This window comes from Stegostoma tigrinum, chromosome 24 (assembly GCF_030684315.1).
Source record: "Stegostoma tigrinum isolate sSteTig4 chromosome 24, sSteTig4.hap1, whole genome shotgun sequence".
Lineage (NCBI taxonomy): Eukaryota > Metazoa > Chordata > Chondrichthyes > Orectolobiformes > Stegostomatidae > Stegostoma > Stegostoma tigrinum.
Window position 1 is genome coordinate 24182535 of NC_081377.1, and position 17449 is coordinate 24199983.

Below are 17449 nucleotides of genomic sequence, written 5' to 3' on the forward strand. Positions count from 1 at the left end.
AATTTACAAGAATGAAGTCGTATTTGTAGGCAACAGCACTCTGTTAATATAAGACCCAGTTTAATATTCTGCTGGTCTATTCCAATGCAATTCTGTGATAGGGTTATCATGTGGATATGCTTCTGACTGCAGAAAGATTTTCTGCCCCCTGTCCCTGAATATCTCATTCTCTAATACTAGTATATTGCCAACATCATTGCTCCCAGAGGGTGACAAGCCTCCTCCATCTTTCTTTCTACTTCTTTTAATCTCTTGAGTTTTCGGTTTTTGTTTTTAGTTTGTTTGCTTCTGTCTTCCTCATGTTCCGGTCCTTTATCTGACATCATCTTTTCACTTCTCTTAGTTTTTTTATTTTCTTTTTTTTCTCTTTTAATTGGCACCGCTATCTTTTGTTTTGTCATTTACTGGTCAGTGAGAAGAATGGCTGATAACTGGTGGAGAAGCTTGGCCAGTGTTGTAGGCAGGTTTTAACTAATTTTGAGTCTGAAGCCAGAGTTTAAAGTATCAGCAGAGCACACCGTGAAGCAGCTGGGGCCTTGCTCAGGAGATAACAAGAATTGCAGGTGCTGGAGTCGGAGTCAATACAGTGTGGAGCTGGAGGAACACAGCAGGTCAGGCAGCATCAGAAGAGCAGGAAAGTTGATTCCCAAAATGTCAACTTTCCTGCTCTTCTGAAGCTGCCTGACCTGCTGGGGAATCTTGCTCGGCCTGTTTGTAAAAAGTAAACATAAATTTCAACCTAAACCATAATGTAAGCATTCTGTTCGCTCATTATGAATTCCACGCAGTACTGAGAATGCCCAATTATTTTGCTGATGAGAACTAATGACATTTTTTTTCTAATCAACAGGAAACCTGCTGACCTGCAAAATCTTGCTCCAGGAACACACCCCCCATTCATAACCTTCAATGGAGAAGTGAAAACTGATGTCAATAAGATTGAGGAATTCCTTGAAGATGTCCTGGCTCCTCCCAAGTAAGTCTCACTGTTTAAGTACGTAAACTCATGTTTCCCAGAAGTCTCTAGCAGAACCATCATGTCAAACTAGATTTTATGGGCATTGCGGAAGAATGCTGAGAATTTAAAGTTGTTTCTAGCTGAAGCCATTTAGTAATGGTCACCAATTCACAACAAACAAACAAAAAACTTTGCAGTGAGTTTAAAATCTTAATGCCAAGCAACTAATTATGTAAATGCCAACAGGACAGGCTTTTGAAATCTACACAGTGTGGAGTTGGAGGAACACGTCAGGCCAGGCAGCACCAAAGGAGTAGGAAAGTTGATGTTTTGGGTCAGGATCCTTCTTCAGAAATGGCAAGGGGTAAAGAGCTGGGAAATAAATAGAAGGAAGAGGGCTGGGCTTGGGGAAGGTAGGTGGGGTGGTGATAAGTGAGTGCGGGCCGGGAGTAGTGGGGACTGGAAGGGTAGGACAGATAGGTGGGAAAGAAGATGAACGGGTTGTATCAGGTCAAGAAGGTGAGAGGAAGAGGAGTGGGGCTGGGGGAGGGGAGGTGGATGGTAATACAGCTTCTTAATCAAGCTTTTAACAAAGTTGATGTGAAACTTAATGATATCTATGAAAGATATTGACTGATAATAGGAAATGATTGCAATATTCATCTGCCCAAGCTAGGTACATTTAGAAGATTCAAGCTCTACTCCAGCCCTCACATATATGTAGTATGTTGACACTAACACATTACTGAGTTGGTGCAGTTCTGTTAAAAGCACTGCCCTTCAGGTAGGATAACGAACTGTCTAGGGGGAAATTACTGCAGATGCTGGAATCTGAACTGAAATGAAAATTACTGGAGATCACAGTGGTTAGTCGGCATCCGTGGAGAGAGAGCAAGCTAATGTTTCAAGTCTAGATGACTCTTCTTCAGAGTTGAAGTGAAGTGTGAAGGGGGCAGCATTAATGCAATGGTAGGGGAATGGAGTGGTGGGGGATTGTAGTACTGGAGGAGAAAGGATGTTGAAAGTCCATGGTTCAGAGTAGGTGATCAGAATGTAAGAATGGCAGAACAATGGTTTAGCTAATTGCCAGACTGGAAAGAATGGACAGCCCCACTGGAGTCGGGGAGTGGCGAGAGAGGGTGATAGAAATTGTAACAAGCAAAGCTAAAAGAAAGGGAAGGAATGGGTTCACAATTTGAAGGTATTGAACTCAATTTTGAACTCAGAAGTCTGTTAAGTGGTGAAATCAATATTGAGCCCAGAACTATCTCTTCTGTTAGTTCAGGTGGACATTAAAGATGCACTGCTGAAGTCTGTGGGAGCTTACTTTGCAAAGTGAATGTTTTATATGTTTATCCATTCACAGCATGTGACCATCACTGCCTAGACCAGGATTAATTGCCCATCCCTAAGGGCCCATGAGAAGGTGATGATGAGTTGCCTTCTTGAACTGCTTCAGAACAACTGGTATAGGTATACACAACACTGTTAAGGGGAGAGTTTCAGTGAAGGAATAGAGATGGAGAATTATCTAGAATTTTGGATAAGCATATGGACGTACATGGAATAGTGTATGTTAGTGTAGGTTACATGGGCTTAAGATCGGCACAGGTTGGCACAACATCGAGGGCCGAAGGGCCTGTACTGTGCTGTAATGTTCTATGTTCTATGTATTTCCAGATTAGGATCATGTGTGGCTTGGAGAGGAACTTGTAGGTGGTGATGATGGTCACTGCATGTGTCTAGAACCAGGGGTCACGGCTTGAGGATTTGGGGTACACCATTTAGAACTGAGATGAAAATACATTTCTTCACCCAAAGAGTGGTGAGCCAGTGGAATTCATTACCACAGGAAGTAGTTGACGCCGAAACATTGAATGTATTCAAGAGGTGGCTAGATAGAGCACTTGAGGTGAATGGGATCACAGGTTATGGGAAAAAAAGCAAGATAATGCTATCGAGTTGGACGATCGGCCATGATCGTGATGAACGGCGGAGCAGGCTGAAAGGGACAAATGGCCGCCCCCTGCTCCTATCTTCGATGTTTGTATACGGTCTGCTGCACTTGCCCTTCTAGACGGTAAAGGTCAGGGATTGGAAGGCTCTATTGGAGGAGCCTTGGTGAGTTGCTATAATGCATTTTGTTGATGGTCCATAACTGCTGGCATGTGCGTCAATGATGGAGGGAATGAATGTTTAAAATGGTGGCTGCCACTCATGAGGGCTGCTTTGTCCTGACTGGTGTCAATCTTCTAGAATCATGTTGAAGCTGCATTCATCCAGGCAAGTGGAGAGCATTCTAGCACATTCCCGACTTGTATCTTGGAATCATACCTAACACGAAGGAAAATAGATGTTGATTTAGGTGATGCATTGGCTGTGAATTTTTAAGCAATAATAAAGGTGTAACTTAAATCCATATCTTTATTTTCTTATAAATTAAAGCTCCAGATGTTTACCCCTCTGCAGTGATTTCTTTCCTTCTTTACATATATAAACTCCTGTGTGTGATATTTGTCAACAGAAATATGTTGCCACCATTCCAGTTTTCTGATAATAAAAGCAAAGCACTATGGATGCTGGGGATCTGAAATAAAAACAGCTAGTGTTGGAGAAATTCAACAGGTCTGGCAGCATAATCTGCTGTGTTTCTCCAGCACTTTGTATTTATCCATCTTTTCTTGATTGTGTCTAAGGGCCTAAATAGGTATTAAGTGATAGAGGAACAGCCGTTGGTAAGTCTTAATAAGAAATGCTCATATCTTAAAAAGATGTAATTATTGCATAACAGCAATTGGGTACAAGTTACATGAGCTAGAGGGAGGGCTCTTGTGGCACAGTGGTAGTGCCCTCATCTCTGGCTAGAAGATGCAGGTCTTGCCTGCCCCAGAGGTGTGACATAATATGTCCAAACAGATGTTACTAAGATAACTTTTAGCCAGTTAGACATTGTTATTCAGACTATGCCAACATTCCAAATCTCCCAGTTTGGGCTGAGGTGACAGATGTGAGGCTGATGGAGTCAACCATAAATTGTACATTTCTTACGTATTTAATTCTTTGCACATGGCAAACGTTAACTGTGGATTCACTTCTGGCCCCTGTGAGTAGTTACAGGTAGAGCCTGAGTGTCTAAGTCACTAGAGTTCGTGCTGCTAAGCAGTAAATCCTGGGTTCAAGTCTACTCCAAAGCACATTATTCAATGACCGATCAGACATTGTTATTCAGTCTATTGGAAACATTAATGATTTGTTGGTTCCCTTCAAGATCTGGAGCTTTTCTCCTAATGTCCCCGGTCCAGGCTGTATGGCACCAACAAATTGGATAGTATTTTATGTAAACTATTACTTTCTACAATATCTTGGTGTATCCTTGGTGCATTCTTTCTCAAGATGCATTTGCTGCCTCTGGCTTTTATCTTGTACTTCACAAACTCTAATGGTGAAGGATAATACCAGAACCAATCTTCAAACGTTTTTATTAGCTTTTTTTATAAGAGTGCAGTATATCAAACAAGCATCTCCTAACCCAGTCAGAACAGTTGCAGGATGTTCCTGTTACAATTCTTTTGTGAAAACCATTACTTATTATGCAGTCCATTTCAAAGGGGAACTGCTCAAATTAGTGAAAGTTTTTAAACATACAAATGATCGGTCATTGAATAATGTGCTTTGGAGTAGACTTGAACCCAGGATTTACTGCTTAGCAGCACGAACTCTAGTGACTTAGACACTCAGGCTCTACCTGTAACTACTCACAGGGGCCAGAAGTGAATCCACAGTTAACGTTTGCCATGTGCAAAGAATTAAATACGTAAGAAATGTACAATTTATGGTTGACTCCATCAGCCTCACATCTGTCACCTCAGCCCAAACTGGGAGATTTGGAATGTTGGCATTCCACTTAATTCCAAATTCAAACTCACTTGCTATGCCGCTAAACCTGTTCTTATTTTCAAAAGATAACAATATAGTCCTCTGTACTTATCTGTCCTTCTTCATAACTAAACTCTTGGACTATACTTTCACCATCTCAAGAGTTGGTATCTCCAAAGCATTCTTAGCTGATCCCTTTCCTTTGGTTCTTCACTAACTTCCTTACCCAGGTATAGTCTGTTCTTCTATTACCACTGCCATCTCTAACATTCAGTGACGCGCTGACCTGAGCATTTCATGCTGTCAAAACCTCTCATTAGCTCCTTATATCAATTATATACTTCTTAACATCCAGGTAGGCACCTATTACTCTTTGTGGCTTGCATTCTCTGCTTCAGCATTAATAGCTGATTGTTTATTTGCAGCTCTCCTTCTGGATTCCTTTGGCCACTTCAGAGGTCCTTGCCACCTTCCTTCCTGATTTCAAATATCTTTTAAATCTCTTTATTCTGACCATGGCTTTGGTTGTCTCATCCCACCAATGATCTCCATTTTTTACTTGCCTTTTGTTTGTTTCCATCTAAATTAATTTGAAATTCTAAGGAGACCATAGATATGGAAATGATAATATAATGCTGCTTACATAGACCATAGAACATAGAACATTACAGCACAATACAGGCCCTTTGGCCCTTGATGTTGTGCCGACCTGTCATACCGATCTGAAGCCCTTCTAACCTACACTATTCCATGTACGTCCATATGCTTATCCACATAGTGATTTTAATGAGTGCTGGGAATTACTAAACTGCAATGATACTTTTTTCCATTTTCTCGTGAGACATGGTGCTGGCTGGCCAACATTTATTACCCGTCCCTAGTTGCCCTTGAGAAGGTTGAGTTGTGATGAGTTGCCTTCTTGAACCACTGCAATCCAGGTGCAGTAGGTAGACTCTCAATGTGGTTAGGGAGAGAATTCCAGGATTTTGACCCAGCAACAGTGAAGGAAAAGCAATATATTTCCAAGTCGGGATAATGAGTGTCTTGGAGGAGAACTTGTAGGTGGTGGAGTTCTCATGTGTCTGCTGCCTTTTTGTTTCTAAATGGAAGTGGTCATGGGTTTGGAAGATATTGTCTAAGGATTTTTGGTGACTTTCTACTGTGCATCTTATTGCTTGTACACATTGCTGCTACTGAGTGCCAGTGGTGGAGGGAGTGGACGCTTGATGACATCAGCACATCTTTTCAAGTAGGAGTCTTTGAAAAAGTCAGGAATTGTAAAGTCTGTAGGTTTCAAGTTAACTTTACTATAGGACCTAAGTCAATGAACTGTTGGACAAGTATTTGTCACAGACATATAGAGTGACTAAATGCATGGTAGGATATATTGAAGAACACGTTCCAAACATGTTTAGTTTCTGAAAAAGTGGTTAAACATGGTTAAAGTAGTCAGTGTAAGGCAGAATGTATTTTTAGACCATCAAATTATTTCATTTTGATTTATTCATGGGCTGCTGGCACCTCTGGCTGGGCCAGCATTTATTGCTGTTCCCCAGGTACCTTTGAGAAGAGGTGATGAGTTCTTGTTCTGAACCATGCTAATTCATTTATTGCCAGTACACCCACAAAGCTGTTAGGGAAGGAGTTCCAATCCAAGGTTGTTAGCATATGCTATTCATGCATTTGTAGGTCAGTCAAGGATGCCACTTACCCTGCACACAAATAGTGCTAGCACGAATTAATACACAGTAACTCTTATCAACCCAAGTATGTGAAAAGAAGACAGAAAAACAAATTCAGTCAATTAGCCAATCCTATTTGGAGTGATCTTGTAGCCAGTCAGGGCTGAAAGACCTTTATAATGATTCAATTCAATCTATAATTATATAATTCCAAAGAATAATACATAGAAAAAGGAGCAGGAGTAGGCCATTCAACCCTTTGAGCCTGCTTCACCATTCATTATGATCATGGCTGATCATCTAACTCAGTAGTCAGTTCCTGCTTTTCCTCCGTATCCATTGCTCTATTTAACCCTAAGTGCTATATCAGCTCCTCTTGAAATTGAACAATGTTTTGTCCTTGACTGCTTTCTGTGATAATGAATTTCCGCAGGCTCGCCACTCTCTGGTTGATGAAATTTCTCCTCATCTCAGTCCTAAGTCATTTATCCTGTACCCTTAGACTGTGATCCCTGGTTCTGGTCTCCCCCACCATCAGGAGCATCCTTCTTGCATCTATCCTGTCAAACCCAGTTAGAATTTTATATGTTACCCACCTGTTCATTCTTCAGAACTCCAGTAAATATAATCCTGATTCTGCCCCTCATTGTACATCTATCCCACCATCCCAGGAACCAGCCTGTACCTTTGCTGCACTGCTTCTAGCAAAGACGTCCTTCAACAGGTAAGAACACCAAAACCTCCTACATCCCAGGCGTGGCCTCACCAAGACCCTGTATAACTGCTGCAAGACATCCTTGCTCCTGTACTCAAATCTTTATCTTGCGATGAAGACCAACACACCATATGTTTTCTTTACCATTTGCTGCACCTGCATACTTACCTTCAGTGATTGGTGTGCTAAGACATCCAGGTCCCACTATATATTCCTCTCTCTTGATACAGCCATTCAGATAATAATGTGCCTTCCTGTTTTTGCTAACAAAGTGGATAACCTCACATTTACCCACATTATACTGTATCTGCCATGCATTTGTCCACTGGCTCAACCTGTCCAACTTGCACTAAAGCACCTCTGCACCCGCTTTTTTTCCAGTCAGTTTTCTGTCTTCTGCATCCATCATCCAAAGTATTAACATGTATTGTGGATAGTTAGTGTGCCAGCACTGATCACTGATACCCCCCTGATCACTACCTGTCATTTGGAAAGCCAACTATTTATTCCTGCTCTTTGTTAGCTGTCTATCAACCAGTTTTCTATCCAACTCAATACTCTGCCACAATCCCACGTGCTTAAATTTTAAACTCTAATCTCTTAAATGGAATCTTGTTGAAAGCCTTCTGACAGTCCAAGTAAAGGAATCAATTGGCACCACCTCATCAACCCTACTAGTTACGTCCCTGCAGAATTCCAGTAGATTTTTCAAGCATGGTATCCCTTTTGTAAATCCATGTAGACTGTCCGATCCTACCACTGTTTTTCAAGAGCTATGCTATTATTTTATAATAAACGCTAGCATTTGCCCTGCTACTGACATCAGACTGTGTGGCCTATAATTGCTGTTTTGCTCTCTGCCTCCCTTTTTAAATAGAGGGGTTACGTTTGTGCTTTCCAGTTTGTAGAAACTGTTCCAGAGTCAACAGAACCTTGGAAGATGTCCATCAAGGAATCCACTACTTCTAGTACCATTTCCTTAAATAGTCTGGGATTTTGATTAATAGGCCCTATGGATTTATCAGCCTTCAATCTCATCAATTTCTCAAATCCATTTTTCAACTATGCTGAATTCCTTCAGTTCGTTCCCCTGACTTAACCCTGGCAATGTTATTTGTGTCCTCCTTTGTGAACACAGAACCAAAACATGTATTTAGTTGATAAAAAACAAAAGAACTGTGGATGGTGTAAATCAGGAACAAAAAACAAAGTTGCTGGAAAAGCTCAGCAGGTTTGGCAGCATCTGTGGAGGAGAAAACAGAGTTAATGTTTCGGGTCCGGTGACCCTTCCTCAGAACTGACGGTGGCTGGGAAAACATCAGCACCAGCAGTTCTCAGGAAGTGTCACCGGACCCGAAACGTTAACTCTGTTTTCTCCTCCACAGATGCTGCCAAACCTGCTGAGCTTTTCCAGCAACTTTGTTTTTGCTCCACATATTTGGTTGATCAGCTATTTGTTGTCACTTATTGTAAAAACCTTATAATTGTCTTCACCAAGTTAGACAGTTATGAAGATAGGACTGGAGAATGGGTAACTCTTTGGGGAGCCAATACAGACACGATGGATCAAATGGCCTCCTTCTATACTGTAATATTCTGTGATTCTTTTTCTCTTCACATACCCATAGAAATTTTCACAGTTAGTTTTTATGTTCCCCAGAAGCATACCCTCACACCACATTTTCCCTTTCTTAATCAATCCTTATTGTTCCTTTGCTGAATTCTAAACAGCTCTCGCTCCTCAGGCTTGTTGTTTTTTCTTCTGGCCAATTTTCCTTGGATCTAATACTATCTCTAATTTCCCTTGTAAGCCATGGATCGGCCATCTTTCTCTTTTACTTTTGCACCAGACAGGAATGAACATTTATTGCATTTCACCCATATGTACTTTGAATATTTGCCATTGCCTTTCCACCATCGCCCCTTGAAGTAGCATTCCCCAAACTATCATACTCAGCCTGTGACCTCATGTCATCTTTGTTTCCTCTATTAAGATTCAGGACCCTAGAGGCAGAATCAACTTCTTTACGCTCCACCTTGATGAAGAATTCTACCATGTTATTGTCACTCATTTCTAAGAGGCTTCAAACAAATAGATTGCCAGTTATTCCTTTCTCTTTGCACAATACCAGCTCTGGGATGTCCTCTTCTTGCGTTGGTTCCTCAAAGTATTAGTCCAGAAAACCATCTACGGTATTGTTACTAATTTGATTTGCCCAATCTATATGCAGATTGATTACACCCATAATTACAGATATTCCTTTATTGTTTGCATCTCTAATGTCTGTTTAATGCTATTCCCAACATCACCCCTCTAGCAATTGACCTGAATCTTACAATTGAAACTAACTTTCTCCGAACTTAGAGGACAAGAACCCTCACACAGGGATACCAGCCGTAGCAACACTTTCGTCTGTTCCAGCATTGACTAGAGGTCGAGCACAAACCCTTTTGAGGCCCCTTTGGCCTAGTTTCACACAAGGCAGCGGCTTTGTTAATGAATGCAGTTGAGTTAACACAAACAGAAAGAATTTCACAATAGCACTTCACTATAGCGTATTTTTTTGAAGTAGATGAAAGAACCTGTCTGGTTGGGGGTCAGCCATGGACTGGTAATACCCTATTTACATTTTATAGCACAATGCTAATTTTACGTCTGATATTGGAAAGCTGATCCACAGTGTGTATGTTGTAGCTGCTGTGCATAGATCATGTGATGTCAATGTTTGTTATGATTAGTTTAAAATCCTCCTCCTTTTGCTGTAAATTCAAAACAATTTTTCACTCCTCCTTAACAAAGTGCAGCAAACTCTGGCAATTCTGGGAAATGCAATCACAGTTTGAACGAAAGTTGCTTTTCCCAGCTGGGAGCAGAGAAAGATCAGAGGTGATCACAATGATGTGGCAATATCTTGAGATGGGAATCATATCTCCCCATTGCTTCATCTGAACTTTCAACAACATCATGTCATAGGCAGCAAGAGCTTGTCTGCTTATTTCATAGCCTGAAAAATATATATAACTATGAGTGACGTAGACATCTGATTAGACTGAGTTCCTCTTAATGACAGTTATGTTATATTCACCTTAATTTGCAGTCTTAATTTAATGAATTGTGCTAAATTCTAGTTGTCATTTTTGCAGATGGAGTGAAACTCGATGGCTCCTGAAAAAGAACGCTAGCTTGTTAGTGATGCAAAATCATTAACAAACTGCCTGTTTTCAGCCCTTTTCAATAATTCCTGCATTTGTAAAGCACCCACTGTCGATTGAGTGGGTGCATCATGGTGAGATTGGTGGGGTAATATCATGAGAGACTAACACCACTTAAACTAGGCCACAACACAGGATTGTTATTGTGCTGAAGAAGGCCATTCGGCCTATCGTGCCTATGCCATTTCTTTTACCTAGTGCCAATCTCCTGCTTCTTCCCCATATCCCTGCATACCACTTCTATCCAAAAGGATCTCAAAGGGGATCTGTATTCTGGTTCAATCAATGCTGGCATTCATGAAGGAAGTGATTCTACTCTGGGTTCCTGAAAGAGGAGGTAGAATGCAGGAGAGGCAGCTGACCTTCCAGATACAAGATGAGAAGGGAGTAGGAACTGACAGCAGTGCTCAGTGACAGGAGTCAAGTCATAAGGGCCTGGAGTGCAACGCTGCAATAAGTTAGTGACTCCTAGTACTTATCAAAATCAGTGAATTTTCAAATAGCCTATTCAAATAACTTCAAACAATATTCAATTTACTCACCTCCTGTACTTACCGACCAATAACTTTTATCAGCTAGGGCTGTTAGTGAACATTCACATGCTTTTATCTCTGTTCTGAATGCACTTAACATGAGCGTTACATTCTCACACCCTTATCCCTTATCTCTGAGCTTGCACTAGTAGAGACTAGATTAGATTCCCTACAGTGTGGAAACAGGCCCTTTGGCCCAACAAGTCCACACCACCCCTTGCAGCATCCCACCCAGACCCATCCCCCTATAACCTGTACACTCCTGAATACTATGGACAATTTAGCGCAGCCAATCCACCTAGCATGCAGATCTTTGGACTGTGGGAGGAAACCCATGCAGATTCAGGGAGAATGTGCAAACTCCACACAGATGGTCGCCTGAGGCAGGAATCGAACCCAGGCCCCTGGTGCTGTGAGGCTGCAGTGCTAACCACTGAACCTCTGTGCTGCCCACTAATGATAACTCCAGATAATGGAGGTGGATGGTGCAGTTATTATCTGTGATGTTCCTGTGGTGCGGCTACATGCCCAATTCCTTATGGTGCAACCAAAGGTCAATATTCCGTCCTGTACACTCCTTTAGTAGTTGTCTTCCATAAGCTATTACCTCTCTTAATGCTGCTATGCAGCACTATGCCAGTGACTGGAAGAAGGCTGCTGACTTTCAGTCAAGGTGTTTGTGGGTGTCTTTGAGAACAGCCTTGCGCTCATTCTCCAACTCATACTGCATTCCGAGGTGTGGCTGGAAGTGCATTCTTGTCTTAGAGAATTTTTCAAAGGTGGCAATGGCCTACCAGTGCCTGATTTGAAGCATCAGTCTTCATTTTTATGCCCAGAAAATTTGTGTTTGTCAGCTATGGATGACTTCACTGATTAAGTTGGTCATTTTCATTTGTGAGCATTTTACAGGGGCCATGGTGAGTCATGAGGAACAAGGGCTCCAATTTATACCAAGCTTATGAACACTGAAGTTAGCTGCCAGCATCCTAGCTGTTTCTCTGTTGACACTGGTGTCTCCTGCCCCTCGCTGTCTAGATTTGAAGCAAATGTATGGTGATTTGTATGAAGTGCCATTCACCTATCAGAGCAGCATTCCAACATGAAGCCAACATGTCAGAAGCTAATTCTGAATAATGTTGTAAAACAAAATGACAAATGACATTTGCAGCAGCTTGATGGAATGCCTGACTTGATACATTCATTCTAATATTACTTTCCTTAAATCATAATGTCTTCATAGCTCAGAAAATCTGACCTTCCAGCTGGATCTCCCTCCCTAACAGCATCATTTGGATACCGAGACCAAATGAACAGTAGTGGTTCAAGAAAGTAGCTCACCACCACCATCTCCATGGCAACTAGGGATGAGTAACAAACACTGCCACAGCTAGCAACATTTCCCACAAGTTAATCTTTCAGTAAAAGAAAAGGTGGAATTGTCAAGTTCCGCAAGGAGAGAAAAATATGGTCCTTCTTAATAGATCAATTGTTTTGAATTGAGCAGTGATCATAAAAACACATTTTTTGACATGACCAGAATGATGCCCTTAGTTTGGTTTCTTTACAGGATTATTAATCATCAATCCATAATGTTTCAGTCTCACTAAGGTTTGTGTGTTTAGACATTAAGCAATTCTGCAAGACAGAGATGTGAGTTGATTTTTGAAACTTGTCACCACGTTTCAAGAATTGTTTAGTGCTCCTAAAGGTAAAATACAAGATTAGTTAAGGAAAAATCAGATCTGTTTTGGGTTCATTTAAAAATATGAAATACAAAGTTTAGATCCTCTGTGCAGCTTTTACAGTAATTTAATTATTTTGTTTAAATTGGCAGACTTGCTTAACAGGAATAAGGCAGGGCTGGGCTAGAAAATCTTCACAGTCTTGTCTCACACATGCTACTTTTTGACCACAACTTCACAAATAGGTTCATGATTGGTACATTTTAGCAAAGAAAGTTTTTTGAGTAACATTGGATATACTGGATTGTTAGAAAAAAATCAATTGTGTAAATCATAGAATTATAGAATGGTTAAAGCACAGAGCAAGACCTTTTTTTCTATTTGTTTCAAGGGATGTGGGCATCGCTGGTTGTTCAGCACTTATGCCCATCTCTAAGGGCAGCGTTGAACTGCCTTCTTGAAACACAGCAGCCTATCTGATGTAGGTAGCTCCTCAGTGTTGTTAGGTAGGGAGATCCAGCCATTTGACCCAGCGACTCTGAGGAACAGTTATATATTTCTATGTCAAGATGGTGAATGGTTTGGAGGGGAGCTTAGCTGTTGGTGGTAATCTGTAGCCCTTCTCTCTTTAGTTGGTATTGGACACAGGTTTCCTTGGAGAATTTCTGCAATGCACCTTAAAGATAGTACACTTTGCTGTTGGTGAATGTTGGTGGTAGAGAGAGTGACTTTTATGGATGGGATGTCAATCAAGCAAGTTGCCTTATCCAGGAGTGTGGTTAGAGCTACAGTTGGGTGAACAGTCTTTTCATCACATTCCTGACATGTTCCATGTAAATGGATAGAGGGTTTGGGGAGTTATGGCATCAGTTACTCGCTGCAGAATTCCCAATCTCTGATCTGCTGTTGTAGTCAATGTACTCACATGGTGAATGCAGTTCAGTTTCTGATGTTGACAGGAGGGATTTATTCTCTGAGGGTTGAGAGTCTCTGGAAATGCTTGCCACAGAAAGCTGTGGGGGAAGAGTCCTTATGTATATTTAGCCCTGAGGTAGATAGACTCTTGATCAGTAAGGGATTCAATGGTTATGGGGAAAATAACGGAAAATGGAAGTGAGGAATGTCAGATCGGCCATCATCCTATTGACTGATGGAGAGTGGTCAAGGGGCCGAATGATCTACTCCTGTTCATATTTCTTATGGCCTTACAGTAATCCAATCGAATGTCAAGCAACGATGGTTAGATTCTGTCTTGTTGGAAATGGTCATTCCTTTGCATTTGTGTAGCATGAATATTACGTACCACTTTGTCAGCCTAAACCCAAAATGTTCAGCCATTGCTGCATTTGGATATAAACAGCTTAATTATCTGAGAAGCTGCGAACTGTGCTAGACACTGTGTGGTCATCAATGAACATCCCTATATCTGACTTTATGATGGAAGGGAGGTCATCGATGAAGCAGCTGATGATCATTTAGCCAAGGACACCACCCTGAAGAACTCTTCACAGATGCCCTGGAGCTGAGCTGACTGACTCCACAACCACAACCCGCCTACCTTTGTTCTATCTATGCCTCCAACCAGTGGAGAGTTTATCCACTGATTCCCATTGATTCCAGTTTTGCTGTGGCTTCTTGGTGTCAATGGCAATCACTTTCACCTCACTCTAGGTATTCAGGTCTTTGGCCCATGCTGGTGGTGTGGCTAAGCTATTCTTCATGCTGGACATTGGCATTGCTCACTCAGAACATTCTCCGTCTGTGCCACATTCAGTGCTTCCACTGTTATGCTTAACTTGGAAGTGTATTAATTGATCAGTAAAGTAGCAGCAGGGGGAATATATGGTCATCAAGTGGGTGGTTTCCTTGCCAATGTTTGACCTGACACCATGAAACTTCATGGGATCCGAGTCAATGTTGAGGACTCACCAGTTACTCCCTTCCAATTGTCTACCTCAGCGCTACTACTTTTGCTGGGTCTGTCCTGCCTGTGGAATATGACACATGCAGGGCTGGTGATGGTGCTGTCTGGGACACTGTGCTCAAAATTTAATCAATAAATATGGGGAATACGCTGCCTCCCCCTCCCCGTCCACTAGACATTGCTAAGGAGAACATGGTAGGGCTGAATTTCCCATTGTGATTTCTGTTGCCTACATCACTGTCAGGTGATCCTTCCAGTTCCATTTCTCTTACAGAAGGTTTTATACAACTGAGTCACTTGTTCTACCATTTCAGAGGGCAATTAGGCATCAACCACATTGCTCTCAATCTGCAAGCACATGTAGGTGAGACTAGGTAAGGACAGCAGACTTTGTCCCCTAAAGGGCATTAATGATGGGTTTTTACAATAATTGACAATGGTTTCGTGATCATCATCAGACTTTTTAATCCAGATATTTTGTTGAATTTTGGCTTCACTATCTGCTGTGCTGGGATTTGAGCAATAACCATTGAAAATAACCTTGGTCTCTGGATTTCTAGTCTACTGATAATGCCATCACACACTGCCTCTCCTATTTTCCCATCATGTCTGTACTGATCCTATGAATGAGCAATTTACCTAGTGCTACTCCCCTCCCTTTTCCCTACAGTGCTGAAAATGGCTCACTTTTAGGTAATGATCTAATTCATTTTTAATAGCCTTGATTGACCTTGCTTCCACCACACTTTCAGGCAGGGTACTCCAAATGTTAGTCATTTGCATATTCTTTAAGGGCTTTGATGGTGTTTTCTGCATTCTTTTTCTGCCGAACACCCTCAATATCATTTGCCATTAGGATCAATAGCATGCTGATACCGTTGACTTGCAGTTCAGGATGCTGTTGCTGTTCTTGAACCCCAAAGGCCTGAGCAGATGAAAAAAAATTTGTGGGGATGTTGGTTCAGTCTGCTCACCTTTCAGCAAAATTATTTCGGTTTTAGAACTGCATCACAATTTTACTCATAGCCTTAAAATACCCATAATACATAAATGCTTAATGGTGTAATATATAAAATCCATTTTTGCCCTCCAAAAACCAAAATTAAAACCTTGCTTGTTGTCTTTTTTGCAGTTAAAAATGATCTCTTTCCCAAGATATTTCATCCCCAATTTTGCTGAGAATTCTGGGACTTTTTCTGTTATGCTGGTTTGTTTTAAAACTATAAAAGCTTGTGGACAAACATTCTCAATAACAGCATGAGCACTCAGATCATACAACTATAATAATAGGGCTGATCTGCATGTATTCCTTTCTTACAACATCTTTATTGTTAGTTTTTGCACAGGGGTTTTATAGTCAGTATTCCTTCTCCGTTGCAGCCATTCTTAATTAGAAGTAAGTGCTCATGGTTCATTTTGATTGATCTGTGCAATTAATATTTGTAGACAATCGTGGAAACAGTTCAATACAGAACAGCTCATTTATTTTCCTGCCATTTTTGTACACTGCTGTTTATCTTCCAAATGTTTCTCTGTGACAGCAACAAAATGCTAGAAAGAAACTGCAAACCTGCCCTGTGAAGTGCCTGGCAATGTAACATTACACTGCAGCCAATGCAGTTGATTTTCTCTGGTTTCAAATTACTTCAGGATGGGTTTCTTGCTCCGTGATGCGAAACAAGATTGTGCCTGGAATTGAACAGTTTTGAAACACTGTCACAGTATCGAGCATAGTTTAAGTGCAGTGCTGAACTGTCCTCACAATTGGCCTCAACTCCACTCCTATGAAACAATGAGATTTCCGAATAGTATGATATGCAGTCAGTTAGAGAGACTGTGTATGGTTAGTGCCAGTTAGTGCTTGCATACAGTTCATTTTCTGCGGTATAGTATCTGCATAATAGTTTCACAAGCTCATTTTCAGCCTTAACAACAAAGGCAATTATAACCTCATTTTCCTGGTTTCAATTTGAACATAGGGTCCTGCGGATAAAAAGCACAGATAAACAGATTGTTGCCACCTGTACTGCATTTCCTTTTCTGAAGTGTTGTCAGATAATGATGTAGTTTGACCTGCCAGATAGTGACTTGAAAATGGACATTCAATTTTTAAAAAAATTCCTTAACTTAATAAAGTGAATTTTTATACCAGTGTTATATCAGTGATATTGATTAAACCTCTTGGCCATGTCACCTAGACGTTGCTGTTTGTACATATGCTGTGTGCACTCATAACTTGGTTGAATGGCAATATTGTTATGTCCTCAATAGCTTGCGGTGACTATCACTTATACAATACAGCACATGAAAACTCCAAATTACACTTATCTTTACGGAAGCTTCAGCTGTGGTGAAACCAATACTTAGTGTGGTGCAGTTTATCCTTCTTAGTCAATCAGCTGTCTTTGTTTGGCTACCTCTGATCTATGTTGTTCTAGGATTTGATGGTGGACTTAAAACAGTTACTAGCCTGTTTTATAGTGAAGATACACGGAACAACAAATAGCTGGAACACTGGTGTTTAGTTTCTCCAACTTTTGTTTTGTAATCCCATTAGCAAGCTGTGTCCTCTCAGTATTAAGAAGGGATTTACAGTGATAAATAACAGTTGTAAATTATTGCTACTAGCCTCCTGTGTAAGGTTCCCCAACTCAATATGGATCTGCATGAGGTACTCCAAATTGCTACCCTTTCAGACAGAAACAGACAAACTAGCTCCCTTCCCTTAAGGCATACAGTGTTTTAGCTTTTATTAATAGAGGGATCGAGTTCCGGAACCAAGAGGTTATGCTGAAGCTGGACAAAACTCTGGTGCGGCCACACTTGGAGTATTGCGTACAGTTCTGGTCACCGCATTATAAGAAGG

General features: G+C 41.1%; 1 protein-coding gene across 1 annotated transcript in view; it reads left to right on the forward strand.

Annotated features, from left to right (window-relative positions):
• The window catches only part of clic4 (chloride intracellular channel 4), a 142450-nt gene that overhangs the window by 83028 nt on the left and 41973 nt on the right, over positions 1 to 17449 (forward strand). The window contains exon 3 of the mRNA XM_048558359.2: positions 851 to 976. Coding sequence (XP_048414316.1) covers positions 851 to 976 — 126 coding nt within the window. The remainder of the gene's footprint in view (positions 1 to 850; positions 977 to 17449) is intronic.